At 39.4% G+C, this 17223-nt stretch overlaps 1 protein-coding gene across 10 annotated transcripts in view; it reads right to left on the bottom strand.

The window, feature by feature from the left end:
* Window positions 1-17223, bottom strand: part of KALRN (kalirin RhoGEF kinase) — a 474406-nt gene that overhangs the window by 250042 nt on the left and 207141 nt on the right. For all 10 annotated transcript variants that reach the window (XM_039698296.1, XM_039698264.1, XM_039698216.1 and 7 more), the window contains exon 6: window positions 6568-6690. In XM_039698296.1, coding sequence (XP_039554230.1) covers window positions 6568-6690 — 123 coding nt within the window. The remainder of the gene's footprint in view (window positions 1-6567; window positions 6691-17223) is intronic.

The raw sequence follows: 17223 nt of genomic DNA, 5'->3' as shown, positions 1-17223 counted from the left end.
AAAACTAATTTGCCATACTTCAGCTATTCACTCATCTGTTAGGGTGTACTCATTGCTTCTATATTATTCCTGATATTTTTGTTGCATTAATTCATATTTCTGGATGCTATATCCACATATTTTAAGTAAAAGGTTTGCTTTATGCCCTTTGAGAACTGATAACCCTTTATAGACATGTAGTGTCAACAAATGGAAAAGCCTTACAGAATTTAAAAGAGCTCATAAGGCTATCCTATAGAAATATAAGTGTTTCCATAGAAATGTCTATTACATTATGGTGTTCAGTTAAAATGTTATCTTTTCTGCAGGTTATTTTAAGCTGTTCTCCAGCAGAGATATTATTCAACTCTATTCTCCATTTAGAAGGATTCAAAAGCCTCTAAAAGGGTAATATTTTCTGTTCTTTCATAAGAATTTTCCATTATTGTTTTTATTCAGCCTTGAAGAAGTGGAAGAATAGTTTTTTCTCAAACTGAACCTCGGACAGCAATGTAATTGCATTACAATACCCTCATTCTGCATAGGAATGTAAGCTGAAAATAAATAGCCATCATGACAGTGTCCCATAATGATGCACCATCACAAGACAAATGACAGCTGTCCTGCAGATTCCTGGAAAGTCACTTGATGTAAGCACTTTCTCTTTCCTTCTCACCTGAGGAAAGGAACATCTCAAAATTTGAGATGTTTTGCTAATGATGACTTACTGCTGCTTTCTTGTCTCTCTAAACTATTTCCAAAGGGCTTTAGAAATTTCTGGGAGTAGAATCTGTAAGACCCTCAGGCACAAGGACAGACACAGCCCTGATGATTTTAGCAGCATTACTCATGGGCAAATAATAAATCAGAGATGGAAGTGTTTGTTGGAGCAGGATCTCATCAGAGTGAGTGGGAGCAAAATGTGGAAAGGTATCTGCCAATCCAAACATGAAATGCAACAGAGCACTGCCAAGGTAGGCACAGGTCCAAACTAAGTTGTAAAGCAGGGCAAAGTATGTCTGCAAAGTGTGTGGGATAACTATGAAGTATATTCATCATAACTGTAGGTGCTAAAGGGGAAAAAGATTGGGCCCCAGCCCTTTGAGCCACTCAATTCTCCCTGGTAGAACCATGACTGTGACAACTGTCACATAAATAACATTGATCTAAAGCAATACCTAGCCTTCAGTCTTGTTTTTTCCTAAAAATTTGATTTGGCTCAAAATTGCTAGATTAATTTTTAAGAAATAACCATCTTTTTTTTTTTTTTTTTTTTTTTCACTGCAACTAGAGAAACCAATCAAAACTGTCCTGGAGCTTAAAGCCTACTAAAAAAAAACCCACTATGATTTGAAATTTTGACCAGCAGCCAGAGTCCAACATATCTTGGTGTCCCTCTAGGTTAGACACTGGAAATCATACTAAATGTTTAAGCTTTTTTCCCAGAAATCCTTCATGAGTAAAACCTCAGCCAAGATAATTTTGCAACATTTCAGGTCAATTCTTTTGGTGGAAAGTAGTGCAGCATCACCACAGGTGCTAAAACTTAGATGAGTTGTGCCAAAATCATGGAACATTGTGGTGTTTGAAGAAAAAGTTCCCAAAAAGTTTTGATTTACTGAAGAAAACGGTTGTTTTCATCCTGATTTTGTTTATTTATTTTTATTCTTTATTTATCTCGGCCACTGCAATGCAATGGGCATGGAGGAAACAACTGTGAATTCTGTGGTTCCCAATGGCTCCTGTGCACAGATGTGCTAACCAGCAGGGGAGCAAGGGGAAGTTTAACTGAACTGCAGCAGATGTTCTGAGAGTCCAGTTCTTAAGTCAGATAGATTTACATATTGTTATGTCTGTTGTATTTTTGTACAGGGATAAGGATGAAAATGTCTCTTTCCTATATGAGAATTTTTCATGGAAGGGTACCAACCCACTAAGCCCATAGCTTTTTCAGCAGGAAGCAAGAAGCAGTTTGGGAATCACCAGCTCACACCTCCATTCTTTGTGCACCAAGTGGAAAAGGCTCAGAAAACAGAGACTCCAGAGCTTCTGCTCACGTTTGAGCAACAAATGTGCCCAAGTGCACTATCACCTGTGATGGGCTCCTCTGTATTGCTGTTGCAGACTGAAGTAAAATGCAGTATGGCCTCAAGGCAATCCATGCTTTACTTTCATGAAAAAACCCCAACATTTAACTGACCACAATCCACAAAATGCAAGACATTTCTTTTCCACCTTGAAGAAGAGAAAACATTGTAAGCCAGGTTATTTCTTCATCTTTATCTGCCAATGTGTAATGTTCTGAAGTAAAATGGAAAATCTATGCTGAGGAAATTTATCTGTTGACATTTCACAAAGTTAAATCTTCCTTTCCCTCTGGTGTGTTCACTTCTATAAGCTGAGTGAATTGAGATTTTTTTTCTATGGTACTATTATATAGATCTTTCAATCTTAATAGGAAATAAATTCAATAGAGCAGCTAATGTCTGTGACTTTGTTTTTCCTTTAGGCTTGGAAAATCCACAATAGTAAGTGCATGGAAAATCTCACTTTGAAATTAACCTAAACTCATATTTCATTCAAAACTGAGAAGGGTCCCCAAAGAGGACTGCAAGGGATCACTCTTTCATAGCTATATGAGAGCACAATAGGTCAAAAAATGAGGAAACAATACATTAATGTCTAGAAGTAAAAGCACTTCAGTTGACATTCTGTAGTCATGACACTAGGATGCACTGAAATTTTAGCTAATAAATACCTTTCAGCATTGAAAAAAACTAATTTCATATTTACTTGCATGCTTTTCAAAGGCACTTCTCATGTTAGAGTTAATTTTTTATTTGCAATATTTCATCAAAATCAGGATGAAAAAAACATTTTCTACAGGAAATCGAAACTTCTTCAGGAACTTTTTCTTCAAACACAGCAAAAATGTTCCATGACTTTGACACAACTCATTATTTCAACTTTGAAACTTTAGTCCAAAATAGGGGATTTCTACCTTCTAAAAATCACTGGATTGGAAAACAAAACAAAAATTTCCCTGCATGTACATGGGTATCATGAGAGGTAAGAGTTTCTTTTACAAATTGACAAAAGCCTTGAGCGGTGCCTCGTAAGCTCCCATTCCCCTCTTTGTCCATCGGCCCTCAACCCATTTCTGTGGCCCTGCCAAGACCCTGATTGTGGTCCCCAGCGTGTGGCACAGCTGTGCCACCAGCACAGCGAGCACCGTGCACGCCCAGGTCCCAGCACACGCTCGGATCAGAGCCCTGAGTGTCAGCAGTGAGCACTGACAGAGCTGGAGCTGCAGCTGGGCAATGACCGCTCAGGGAAATACAGACCCCCGATCACCTCGTGGGCATGCTGGGAGACCTTCCCTCTTGATTAAACCCTCCAAGCCTCCAAGCCTGGCTGCAACAGCACTTTCTTGTGGCACACTTATAAAAAGAATGCGTGACACTCACCAAAAAAAAAAAAAAAAAAAAAAAAAAAAAAAAAAAAAAAGCAGTGGAAAGCATTAAATCTGCAAGGAATTTGGAGTGTTCATATCTTTCCCTAGAGGACTAGGTGAGATAATGTGATGGCAAACAGGAAAGGTGGGTTACAAGAGAAGAGTTCTGCAGATTAATTGAAAGTGAAATTTTTATATGTGAAATGAGCCTAACACATAAATCCAAAGCAGAATGTTTCAGTGACAAAAAAAACCCCTCATGAGACATCTTTAAGACCTTTAAGTTTCTATAACAAGATCAATTACATGTAGCCTGTGTAATACTGGATGGCATTTTAGCTTAGCCCACATATAGAAAAATAGCATTCATTGAAGACAGATATTGGGAATTTTCAACAGACATTAATAGCCTTTACATGATAATTGTAACATGTTAGAAATATATTGTGATTTAGGAAAACATGGATCTCTGTGTGGTGTCAGCTAATTCCCTGACAGCAGGACAGGCAGCAGTATCAGCACTGAATACTCTCATTTTTGTGTGCAGAAAGCAGGAACTCATAATTTAAAGAAGTTATCAGATACAGGCATAAAAAAGTCCAGGCAAGGGATATACAGATAACTTTAGTCAGAACAAATGGCTTGTACACCAGGTATCCAAGTGCAGAGCTACACCCAGTATGCTTTGTGCCATATTGGAACACAGGATTTGTTTTCTAGTGAATTTATTAGATTATTGATATTGCTTGAAAAAGGTCTGAGTTAAATATTCATCTTTGTGAAAAGTATTATTGCTTCAGTATAAACATTATACAGCTGTGATAAAGAGTAACAATTTATTTTGAAACTGAAGTGAAAACAAGCACCACCTCGAATCACAGGAAAAAAAATAATCTATGCTCCTTACTTGAAAGAAAAATAGCACACTACAGTTTATTACCTCAAATATATGATTTCCCACATCCCATTGATCATTTAGAAGGAAGAATTATTGTAGCAAACAGAGTAGCAAATTGTTTTTCCAAAAGGGAGCTTTGGTCACAGCATGCCTATGGAGATGTACAGGAAGATCATGCAACAAAAGGCATGACCCATGCCTTTTGAAAGGCATGCATTTCCTAGAGGAACTGAAGACTGTATTTTAATTATTATTAGTTATGCCAGGCTTAAAGGACAGTATGCACAGTGTAAAGAAAAAAACCCCAAACAACAAACACAACCAAAACAAAACACCTTAGAGATCCACAATCTGATCCAGCTTTCCCTGAAGTTTGTAGGCTTTTTCCCTGCTAAACATACAGCCATCTTTAGCTACTTTGTCTTCCTCCAGATCCCCACTAGATACTGATTTTAATGTATTAACAAAACAAAATTCAATACCACAGAAAAGCCCAAGGCCCACAACCAAAAAAAGTGCCTCAAGATTTCATTATTTTATTACTCATACTTCTGAGTAATAAACAGCTGAGCTATTCTCAATCCAACAGTTGCTGATGTATTACATTTAGAAAAGATCCAGCTAAATTATACATTAAAATTCTACCAAAATCGTTCATTTTCTGTTAACAGCAATGATCTCTTTCCAAGCCTAACTCCCAGTTATTTTAAGAAAATAATATTAGACAACATTATTTTACATTACCATATTTTGTGGTATTATTACCACAAAAAAGGATAAAGGGAGATCCTCAAGCCTGACTCTTCTAATGGTATTTCTGAAGAATTATGACTAAATTTGCATATTTTATAAGTCAAATGAATTTTAATGCACTCACCTCCAGGACACATTTACTTATTGGGACTCTGAGAGCAGCAGTGTTATATGGAAGCAGTGTTATCCTAGATTTTGCTAGATGGCACTGTGAGGGCAAGTTTAACTATCAGGTGCCTAGAGCCTGGTTTTCAGGGCTCTGCTCTGATATAATCACAATAAACACATTAATAGGCATTATAAACATTTCTCATCTCCCACTGTTATGCAATGCCCTGGTGAGGCACAGTGCTTGAAGTGGGGAATAGCCAGCTAGGTGGAAGTGGCCTGTGGAATTCAGGTCAGAGAAGTTAATTACCTGACCTGGAATTTGGCCAGAATCCCAGGGTTAATGCCTGTAACCTGATGAAAGCAGTGTGGGGTCCTTAACTTCCTGGGGTAGTCGGGATCTCTTTTTCCCATTTCAGACAGATGCTCTCCAGTGCCTTACACCACCAACTTCAGCCACCTCTGAGGTGTCAGCCCCTTGCAGCTGCAGCCTGACCCTGCACAGCAGGAGGAGGTTTCACCTGCTGGAGTGCTTTACTCAGAGCAAGCTTTGCTGTGCTTGACAGTGTTCAGAGAGGGCTCATCTCTGCACTGCACAGCTGCAGCAGGGGGTATACATGCATTTTTCTATCTCACTGCAATGATCAAAACATCAATACATCCTGTCCTCATTTCTGTGCTGAAAGCAGGGCAGTTTCCAGGACAAATACCTTCTGTTTGGAAATGACCAAAGCACTTTTAAAGGCATAATGATGGGGGTATACATGCATTTTTCTATCTCACTGCAATGATCAAAACATCAATACATCCTGTCCTCATTTCTGTGCTGAAAGCAGGGCAGTTTCCAGGACAAATACCTTCTGTCTGGAAATGACCAAAGGACTTATAAAGATATAATGATGGTTTTCTTTTTTGAAAAAGAAAGGTAAATTGAGTTGGATTCAAAAGTTCTGACCAATTAACAACTAAAAAAGGCAAAATCCCACTGTGGCCACAACTGACAGCTTGACTAGTGTCTCTTTTTCAAGGTTTTGAAAAATACCTTATATATAAGGTGTATACCTCCCCCCTTTGTGGAGGAAAAAGTATAAATTACTCAAGTGCATCCTACAGTTCTCATTAATTCCCAAAGAAATGTCAAAAACTTATAAAATATTGTGTTTGCTCTCCAAAATGTAAACAAACTCCACAGGACTGTGCTGCTCTTAAGTCAAGGAAGTTACCATATATCAGTGTCTGGCTGGACAGAGCAACTCTGCTGCTGCCACGGCCAGCCTGACCTTCCTTCCCTCACCTCTCACAGGTCCCTCGTTCCCTGAGCACTGGAGGTGCCTCCTGTGCTGCCCTCTCCTCCCTCCTGTGCTGCTCAACTCACCATGGAATTCATGGCAAAGTGGTTGTGCTGTGTCTGCAGGTCCAGGGCGTGCTGGTAGCTCACACCGATCTCTGTGTGACTCTGCAGGAACAACTCTTTGTTGTGGCTGATCCAGTCGAACATCTGGAAGGGTTTACATAGAGAGAGGTAAAAAACCAGAATTAGACAAGGAGGGAAACAGTAAGAGACAGTGCAAAATATAAAAATCCTCTTCTGAGACAGATGTGTATGCAACATAGTCAAAATCATCTCACCTATGCTCCTCAATAAAATAAACTGTTGTTGAGTAATTGAAGCATTGAAGTTATCACCAAATTTCACTATTAACAGAATGATAGGTCAGGAAAAATAATTTATTAAACATGTTCTTTAGTAAGCTTGATCCCACAGTCTTTTCCTATAAGTAATGGGAATTTCATATATAGAAAAATGTCAGCAGAGGGAACTATAATCAGGGATTTCTTCATTGACCAAAGATCTAGCAGTTGATAAAGTACTTTTAAATCACAAATGGACCAAAAATTCCATAAATATTACTGATATAATTTTCTCAAACCCTTTTCCTTTCTTATCTATATATAAAGTTTCCAAATATTACATTCAAATAGTAGCAGTTGATAAAGTTTTTTTAAATCACAAATGGACCAAAAATTCCATAAATATTACTGATACAATTTTCTCAAAACCTTTTCCTTTCTTAATCTATATATAAAGTTTCTAAATATTACATTCAAATAACCAGCTGACTTCCTACACTTTTATTTCCTAGATCTTTCCAAGTTCAAAGTCAGAACCCAGCCTATCTGCCACTTACTATTTTTGGGAATGAAGAGAAAAAAAAGAAAAGTATTTTATTAATTTCTATAGAGAGCATACATTTCAACTTCTTCCACTTCCAAATGTATTTCCAAGCAAAATGGATTGTTCAGTACTTCAGACACAGATAGAAATATATTGAATAAAGCTGATGAAACTCATTTCTTATTCAGAAGCACGTCAGTGTGACATTTCAATCTGCAGCCCATTCATTCATTATAAGCTGTCACAAGTCAGCTAAGAGATAGTGCATTTATGTTTTAGCTTATTCTGTGTTGTGCTAGAGACTAAATGCATTCAAAGTAGAACCTTTCATTCTTTACTCCTGACTGCAGCTCTGCAGGCAATTGCAATCTCAGATCTCTTCTGCAAACATTTTTTTTTTGCAGTATACCTCTAAAACTATGTTTTCTTATCTCCATCCCAGAAAGCTGGCAAACTACCCATTAATAAGGAATCTTTAATAATAATAATAATAACAACAACAAAACCCTCCTAACTCATTAAAAAAGAAAAACTAATTATAGAGGCTGCACAGGTGAGGTCAGTGCAGTCCCTGGTCTTAGACAGTCTTAGAAAAAGTGTTTTAAGTGTAAAAAGTTTAAGTGTTTTAAGGTAAAAAGGCAGTGATGCAGCTTCTAAGCAACCACCTCAGGGTCAAAAGATCAGTCCAGATCTTAGTTATAACATTTACATGTCCTCCAATAAAAAGCTGCTTTGTTCTTTAGCACTGCATAACAACTTTTGACCTGTGACAGCTGAAGAACTCTCAGAGCTCACTGCTCTGTTGCTGTAGTTGTTCAGGGTCAGTTCCCCATTCCCTGTGGAGATGGGGCTCCTGTGAGGAGAGAAAAGGCCCTGCATGGGTCACCTAAGATTCCTGCAGGAAAAACAGCATTTCATGCTGAGCACTCAATCCAGCTTGGGAGTGCTCTGCCGTACGGAGGGGATTTGCAAAAATAACACTGAATATCCCTTTCAACAAAAGGCAAATAAACATTCCATGTGTCACCAGACACACTACACTGACCTGGTGCCCAAGAAACTGTCACATATGCCTGACTTCTTAATCTTTTATTTGTGAAAATACACTTGCAGCTATACAGTCTATATCCGCCTTGTATTTTCTGCTGATAAATAGTCCTAAAAGCCAAATTTGGTTCAAGTTACAAAGATGCAAGTCTAAAGCAATATCAATGACACAGATACTTTCTACTAATAGAGCTGATCAGGCCTATTACAATTTTTTCAGAAAATATAAGTAACAAAATTTTTGCAAGGATGAGGTCAGAGTTTTCAAACTTTACTGCAAATTAAACAGAATGAAACTACCTACTACACCTGAACAGACATTAAAGCTTTCTCATTGGATTCCTTTTTCTCAGTTTATGAAGATTTAATAAGCAGAATTAGCACAACATAATTTGCCACACTTGTGGGCTTAAAGGGAAAAAAAAGAAAAAAAGGATAGGAAAAACATCAAGGTAAAAAAGAAAGGAAAATTCCATAACAGCCAAGTTCATGTCCTAACAACAAGACTTTATGTCCCTGCGGAAAGATCAACAGAGATTTCTTGTAAGTAGATATATGTTTGATGAGAACAGGGGTTTTTTATGTTTTAAACAATCTAAAGACAGTCAGGGAGAAGAAAATTGGCAGGAATCCACTAAAAATAAACAGTAAATTTAATATTTTATGCTCAGCAAAGCCAAATCAGGATCTTTTTAAGACAAGTAATTTAAACAAGTAATCTATTGTTCTGTGGATAGGGAGCATTTCCTTTATCTAATCTATACACTTATTGCAGGATGAGAACCTAGCTTAAGTTAAACCATGCTTCTCCCTTTTAATGTAAAATAATAAACTATTAAGAAAAAGAAAGGAAGTTTAAGAGATGATTTGCCTCTTTTTTTGGTCTTGTTGAATCAGCTGAAATATAACAACAAAGTTTAAAGGATGTCCTTCAAGAATTTTGACCAACACTGAGCAATAGACCTCAATTATGAGATATGCAAGTATTACACAGTATCACAGGTCACAAGATTTCCTTAACAATGATGGGATTTAAATAAATACCTAAAATGGGGTCTTATTTACTTTTGAGATAGAATGTATTGTGTTTTCAAACGTTTTTCTTTAACAAAAACTCTAAAATGGTCTTAAACAATTTTTTCATAATAATGTGACTCCAGGTTGAGACTCTGAAAATACCAGATGAAGTTGTGATGGTGCTATGAGAGTTTGCAATGCGTGGCCAGGAGGTTTTGATATGAAGGTTTGTCAGCACTGTCTGGCCTGGCCCATATTACCAGCAATATTTCCTGAAAGCTTTCAAGTGAAACTTGTTTTCCACATGAGAAACTCTGACGCTTCCTGTGTTCCTGAAGCGAGTGTGCTGCCTCGTTTGTTTAATTAAAACACACCATTACGATGGGAACATGGCAATGACCCAAGAATTGCTGTTTCTCTCAACCCTGCAAGGACGTCCCCAGTTTCAAGGGGCTAATGTGGGCTCCTGGAAAAATGTACAAGATCCTTTGACAAATCAGTTTCCCTGTCAAAGGAATGAGTTTTTAATACAATAAGTATCAAAGAGTGAAGAATGTGTCCCATGATATCAGTTTAAGTCAGATAGAGAGTCTCAGCAAACAGATTTTCTGTGTCACTCTAACACTGCTATATAGCACCATCAACTGATCTCATCCCATCCATGAAAAAGACTCTCTTAACAAACCTAGTCTAGTGATTATCATAAAATTAATGGATCTTTAATTATTCCTGTGACTTACTTAGTTGGAGTCATGCTGACTGCCAGTGAAATAATTCTGCTCTCAAGCCTTCTAATCACTCCTGCAGTCATGAATTCACACTAAACAGCAGCACAGAACAACTAAGATTGGACATTACATCACCAAAAACACGTGAACCAACTGTCCTCAGTGTCTCCCAGACTGGCACTTCTCCACATTGCTGTAGATAATCTGGAGACCAGCTAAGTACTTAGGAGATTTCCAGTGACTGAGAAGCAAGGGGAGGGGTTAAACACACTTAAAAAAGAAGATAAACTTTCAGTGTGTTTATCTCTTGTAGACCCGTTTCTAAAAATACATAAAGAAAATTGAATGTATGTGCTGAAGAATGTGAAGTGCTACATTTAATTAAGGAAATTAGTCTTTTATGAGAGTCAGAAGAACTAAGAATGTTCCAAAGAGTCTCTTCCCTAGGCATTTTTAAGAATCTAGCCCTAGTGATGTCACTAGTGATCATATATGCACCAGTAATTATTATAGATGTAGTCTTGAGGCAACTTCACTCGAGATTAGGGCATCAGATCACTTCTCTAGCATCAGTCCTGCTGGCAACAATGAGTTCTTAGCTTCATGTTTTGTCATCATAGTTGATGAGTTACTAGAAAATCCAGGTTAAGTGTTAGACCAAACAGCAGGTCTCAAGCTGGTCATGAATAAGTCCTACAGAGGGAGAATGTGACTCCATATTTTCCCTGGATTTTTAACATCTGGCAGGCCAGTGAGTACAGGGTGAGAACAGCTGTTTGAGAACAGACAAGAAACACACGGATATGGAACAGCATGTATGCAGGCTGTGCACAGTCCAGCTCTACATCAGCTAAAATGAGATTTATAACATAATTTCAGATAAAAACCTCTGCTCTCTGGCTTTTGTCAGTGCTTGCTGAGGAGCATTAGCACTGGATTCTGAACACGGGTGCAGAGCACCACAGGTTGATGTGCCCAGCACATGGCTGGCAGCACACCCCATGCCAGTGGTATTGATGGGAGGATTACAGCCCTCATGGTCTTGGCAGCCAGTGAACTGAACATATTTATTAATTAAACTGTTTATACATGCTGGAAATAATAAATCCTAAATCTATTGAACACTATACTAGGGCTGGAATTAATTATGAACTGGCTTGTAGCAAATAATCTTTTCTCTAAGTTCTGAGCCATCAAACTCATATGGTTAATTTAAGGCAGAATGATAACCATTATAGCCATGTAATCTTGAGGAACAATATAGGGTACATATAAAGAAAATGGTTCCAAAGGGACATTCAGGTCAAGCCCAATCACTGCTTTTGGCAGCCAACCACAGGATAAAATTTCCCTCATAAAGGGATGAAGCTCCACCTGAAAACTAGTGAAGTGATACAGCCCATCTCCTCCTATGACAAGCAATTCCAAAAACTTTCTGCTCCTGTTTCTGAGTTCTTCACATACTCCCTGATCGACACAAGGATCTTGTCCAGTTTATACACATTTTCTCTTAGGTCAACATTTCCCTATAAGTTAAAAAAGTTCTCCCAGGTGTTAAACCTTTTCCAGTGTGGAACAGGTGGGGTCAATGTCTCTTGTGCTGTTTGTTTTACTATAGCCCAGCTTTTTGAAGCTTCTTAAGATACACAGCCTTTCTCTGCACTTGTTTTAGTTCATGGATATCTTTCAATCCCAACTGAAATTCTAAGGACTAACCCTAAGGACTTTATGAAATGTTGATTTTATTTCTTTTTTGGAAATACTCCAGCTGACATCATTTAGGATAAACTTGTGCAGTACTTCTGGCATCAGTTCTAGAAAAGGAGATACAAAAATGGGAGAACAACAGCTGGTGGATCAACGTCAGTACTTTCTGCTTTGCCTCACTATCTTTTCTCTTGGTAGTTCCCTGCACAAATACTGATAGAGACCAGTAGTGTTTATGTGATTTGCTCTGACAAGCACAACTCGGGTGATGCTCTGAATAAAAGCAAATTCAAGAGCACTTAGTTTTGGAAAATAAAAGGCAGGGTTTTGAAATCCAGGTAGTCAAAAATGCATTCTCTCACTATGCCTCCATATGCTGCTAACAAACAGACAAAAATGTTAATGCCTGTAGTTGTGGAGAGGGTAGATCACTAATTATACGCCAGATGAAATCCCTATTAGATTAGTGCTTTCCAATTTCTTCCATTCTGTGGTCCCCATAATTTTTTTCAAGGCAAGCACTGTAGTCACTTAAAGTCTTCAAAGAATAAATCTGTTTTATCAAATACCTTTACCAATCATTAGGGAACTTAATATCCATGATTCACAGGTTGGGAAATGCTAGAGGTAAGCATACATTGCTTATTAAAGAGAGGTCTATTTAAGGGTCCATGTGCATTTTGTATTTTCAAAACTGTCCAGCCAGTGTTAAACTGAATAATCTACAACAGAAAGTGGAAAGTTCCACTCTGAGAGCATTTACAGCTAAGCAAGTTCATTTTTATACATTTCCACAACATAAACAATAACACACACACAACAGTAACTGCCAGAGTCCCTCTCTTGAGGTTTACAAAGTTTCCAGCTACAAGGTCTATTCCTATCTCATTAAGGGAGTTCAAGTATTCTCAACAACTCAATTAAACAAAAATTCAAGGCATATTTCTCACATCTTTTGCAATTGAATTTAGCCAGTATATGAACAAAAGGAATACTGGGTAACAGATTTGTGGTACACACACACAGTCTACTGACATGCAAGGGCAGGATCCAGGAAAGATTTGCATGTGAGCTAACTTTACAAGAGACAATCAAGAAACTCCCCCAATGTCTCCAGACTAGAACCAAAACTACAGTTTAATTGGAACCAGCCATATGTCTAGGTCACCTAAATGTCTGGGAAAGGCCAACAGAAGTGCAACACGTCTGTGAAGGAGCACAAGGGAAATGCCAACAGTCTAAAGAATCAGGACTTCTACCTGGAATACAGAAAAATCCCTCCAGCCAAGCCTCTGAGCCAAATTCAGCAGAACAGAGGACTGATGCTGGCAGTCCAGGCAAGCTGATCCCAAAGGGATAAGGAACCAGAAATAAAGACACAGCCGATAGAACAGGGGCCTCATTAAGCAGAGCCTGTCCTGCTGCCCCTGATATTCACAACTGACAGCAACCAGATTTAAGCAAGAGGACATTGCACAAGTTCTGGTGACAAGTGCAAGCTTAAGCTCATCCAGAAGGCCAGGATCAGGCCTGATGAGGATAACCAGGCTCAGATGCAGCCCCAGATCCACAGCAATGAGGGAGGTCCCCAGTCACGCCACAAAATGAGTTGATGGATCAGTGTCTGGCTCGTCAGGGCCTGTGGCCAGGCAGAGCAGGGCTGTGGCAAAGCTGGCAGTGAGGTTGGTCATTAATGTCCAGCAGTGCCCACAGGGCCCTTACAGTGGGCTGGGCACCTCCACAGGCACCAGGAAAATGGCTGTTCTCAGGTAGGAGGATATTAGCTCCAGAATAAATTTTGGACTTAAAGAAAACTTTGATAGCACATCTAATTTTTTTTTTCACAAATCAACAAATTTTATGAAAACTGTTTCAATTTAAAAAAAAAACCCTCCAATCTGCTGTAATTCCTGCAGCCACTTTATAAATACAGCCTCAATTAAATCAAAGCATTTGTAGCTTTAAAATAGAACTCTGCATACATCTAAATGCTTTGCTAAGCCAGGGCCTAAATACAATGTTATGTTTGTTTTTGTGTTTGTCTCATGTTTACAGATGGTGATGGACAAGCCAATACTTCTGCCAGATCTTTCCCTTTCACATGTGTTCTGTGCAGTCCACGACCAGGATATATTGGTGTCGTTCCAACGAGGCCAATTTACACCAGCTGAAGATTCAGACCCACAGCTGTATTTGTGTAAACCTCAATGCTGCATGAACACAGTTTTTCCATTATGAATATCTGTGTATATGATTCATAGAGTACAGTAAGTAAGGCCACAGCACATTAAATTATTCCAGACAATGGGCCCAACTGTCAACCCACTAGAAAATTAGCGAGATGTGTGACGTGACAAATAGCTTTGTATTTATAGCAGAGCACCACTTCCAACATACTCACACTGGATGTTCCCACTAAATGCCAGAGTAAGAGATCTGTGTATTTTTTTCCTGACACATATCAAGCCACAGTCATGTACAAAGTAAGGCATGATTCCTATAATGTTGAATAGAGAAGTAGGAGTTTTATTGCTGAAAGTAGGAGAAAATTACAGATCCTGAACACATAAATACAACTAATGACATCTGGGCGTCTTTTATACATCTGCATTGTTTGCTTGCTTTTTGAGATATTGCAACTTTCCAGCACACTTAGTAACATTAAACAGTCAGGCATTCCTGGAAAGGATTTTCTGTTCCTTAAAATGGAAATGACCTTTTCTGGGCACAGATCATCTACAGAGAACTGCTTGATGTCTAGGTGGAAATTAATTCATTGGTTGGATAGGAAATGTAATACTAAAAGATATAAGCAAAAAATAGCCACATGAATGGAAAACTGTAAATTATGAAAATTTCCCCCTGAGATGTGGATCTTCCTCTCAGTTTTCAGAAGAAATTTTCATTCAGTTGAAAATGCTGTAGAGTTTGGTGACTTTGTTATAGACCCTGGTTCTATTTCTGGCTGAATGTGTAACATTCCTCTGACTCCAAATAGCTTCCACTAAGAACAAGACAGCCAGACAGATGTTTGCTGGCTTGTACCAGAATCGTGGCATTTCCCCTACCAAACCCACGTGTGTCTGAGGCCCAGAGATGCAGCTGGGTGTAACCACAGCTTTAAACTCCTGACTGCCCCCATGGCAGCATCCCTGGATCTCACAAGGTGGCCTTCAGGGGGTCCTGAGCTGCCACCATCCACTTCCTACAGATTTGACGCCAGGGGAGGCCCATCAGGGAAAACCACCACATGCCAGTGCCTGACCATGCTGCCAGAGCATCCATCAGACAGAGAACACCTGGACACAAGGTGTCAGGAAAAGAAAATGAGGGTTCCTGAGGGACACTGTGGGGTGCTGAGGAACAGTGTGCTGGAGACACACTGTGGGGTCACACCTCAGGGATGAATGGCCCATGTCAGAGCAGGAACTCTAAGGAACAACAGCAGAAAAAAAAATAAGAATCAGAGAATATATGTAATAGCAGCAAAAATAAACTTATGTGAATATTATCCCTGACATGCCCCACTGCCCACCAGCCCACCAAAAAAGACTTTTGATGGACTGGGTATAAACCGAGACAAAAATGAGGGAAATTTAAGCTGGTGAAAAATAGGTGTTTATGGCAGTGTGTCCTGCTTTTTCCTTTCAACACCCAAATCAAGATCAGAAGTTTGTGTTCATAAGCTTTAAACTGAGCAAAATTCCTCAGTTCAAGACTGTCTTGTCTGTGACACCTCTTCAGCACCTGTGCAGGCATCCAGGACTGGTGCCAAATAATACAGAGGGATCTTGCAAGACATGAGGGTTCAAGAAAATATTTCTGAATTACATTCTCTGTAATGTGCATGATTTGTAAGAAGAAAAGTCAGAGTCACCTGGTTTAAAATGACACTGATACTTCTGGAAGCTATCCACAGACCACGCTCCTGGTTTTTCCTCTTCAACCCTCACCAGCTCCAGAGAAGACAACCTCTCAGCTGTACACCTACCTTTATCTGCTCTCTATAAATAGATATGAAGGGTAATTTAAGACACACTTTTAAGATCCCAAGCTCTGCCAAGTGTGGGCCATTGAAAGCATTTCAGCCAGGCCAGGAAGACATTAATTTAGAAATAATCACATGGCAACATCTGAAAGATGCTGCACAATAAGTCTGTGAACCTCATGTACAGCTTAATTACATTATTTCCTGACAGCTAGTCTCTTGCCACCTAACCTTTTTGAGGATCAAAGCAATAAATTTAAAAAAAACCCCAGCTTTCTCATCTTTTTCTAGATGTGTGGGCTTTGATACCCTCTAGAGCATTTGGGTCTTCTCATCTTCATTAGCTAAAGCAGAACTTCGTGGTTAAAACATGCTATAATCATCCTTAAAAATTAGTTTTAAGTCTGTGTTCAGGTGCCCAAACTCATTTTTGTGCCATACTGATCAGGGGAGCATTCCTGTCCCTCCCAGCGGTGCCAAGTCGGAGATGCTGAAACAGTCTCAAAACGCTCCCTATCAAAATTGGCAAGCGAAAGAAGGAGGAAATTTCTGCAAATGCAAAAATATTCCATCAGAACATACTGCCTTCAATTATTTTTGGACCCATTCTAATGTTCAAGGAGGAAGCAGGAGGAATAGTAACTGCGTATGCCGTGTCGGCAGCAGGAAACTACAAATAGCAGAGCACACCATGTTCCAGCTCCAGCCGCAGTGGCTGCGGAGCCGCTTCCTCACGGGCAGGGGTGCACGGGCAGCGAGGCTGCTGGAGCCTGGAAACAGAGCAGGAACTACACCATGGCTCAAGCAGTGCTGGCTGTGCCCCTTGCACTGAGAGGTCACAAGTTGTGCTGGATGCTCCAGTGTCAGTGGGACAGGGCGGCCCCAGATGATGGAACTGTGCTACAGGGCACGCTCAGCGTGAAGGAAACGCGCAACTCTTCCTCACCCCGAGCTGCAGTGGAGTGAGGCATTGTTAGTGATTTTACATTCCCAGCAAAAAGATCAGGTTCAACTCCAAGTGCTGTGGAGGCAACATGTTTATCTGCCAATAAATGAAAAGAAAAAAAAAAAAAACCCCACCGGATCTGGCAGTACAGGGCAGAATGAATTAATAGAGAAAGAAGGAAAGCACTGAGATGTTTATTTTACACATCACATCGGGACTCCCACTGCAGGACAGGCTTCCTGTGCAACAGGAGGCAAGGCAGTTAACCCCTGCGGTTTTGAATTCCCAATTTTTAACTTTGAACTATACATCCTTTGCACTTAATTTTGCTGGCCCAGTGCCAATCCAGCTCAACAGAAATCAGTGTGTGGCAGATGATTGCCCTTCCTGATGGACAGCTATCCACATCTGAAAAATTAGTA

The sequence above is a fragment of the Passer montanus genome, unplaced genomic scaffold, assembly GCF_014805655.1.
Source record: "Passer montanus isolate IOZ18808 unplaced genomic scaffold, ASM1480565v1 scaffold1, whole genome shotgun sequence".
Classification (NCBI taxonomy): domain Eukaryota; kingdom Metazoa; phylum Chordata; class Aves; order Passeriformes; family Passeridae; genus Passer; species Passer montanus.
The sequence above is the reverse complement of the archived record's forward strand: the minus strand, read 5'-3'. Positions and strand labels throughout refer to the sequence as shown.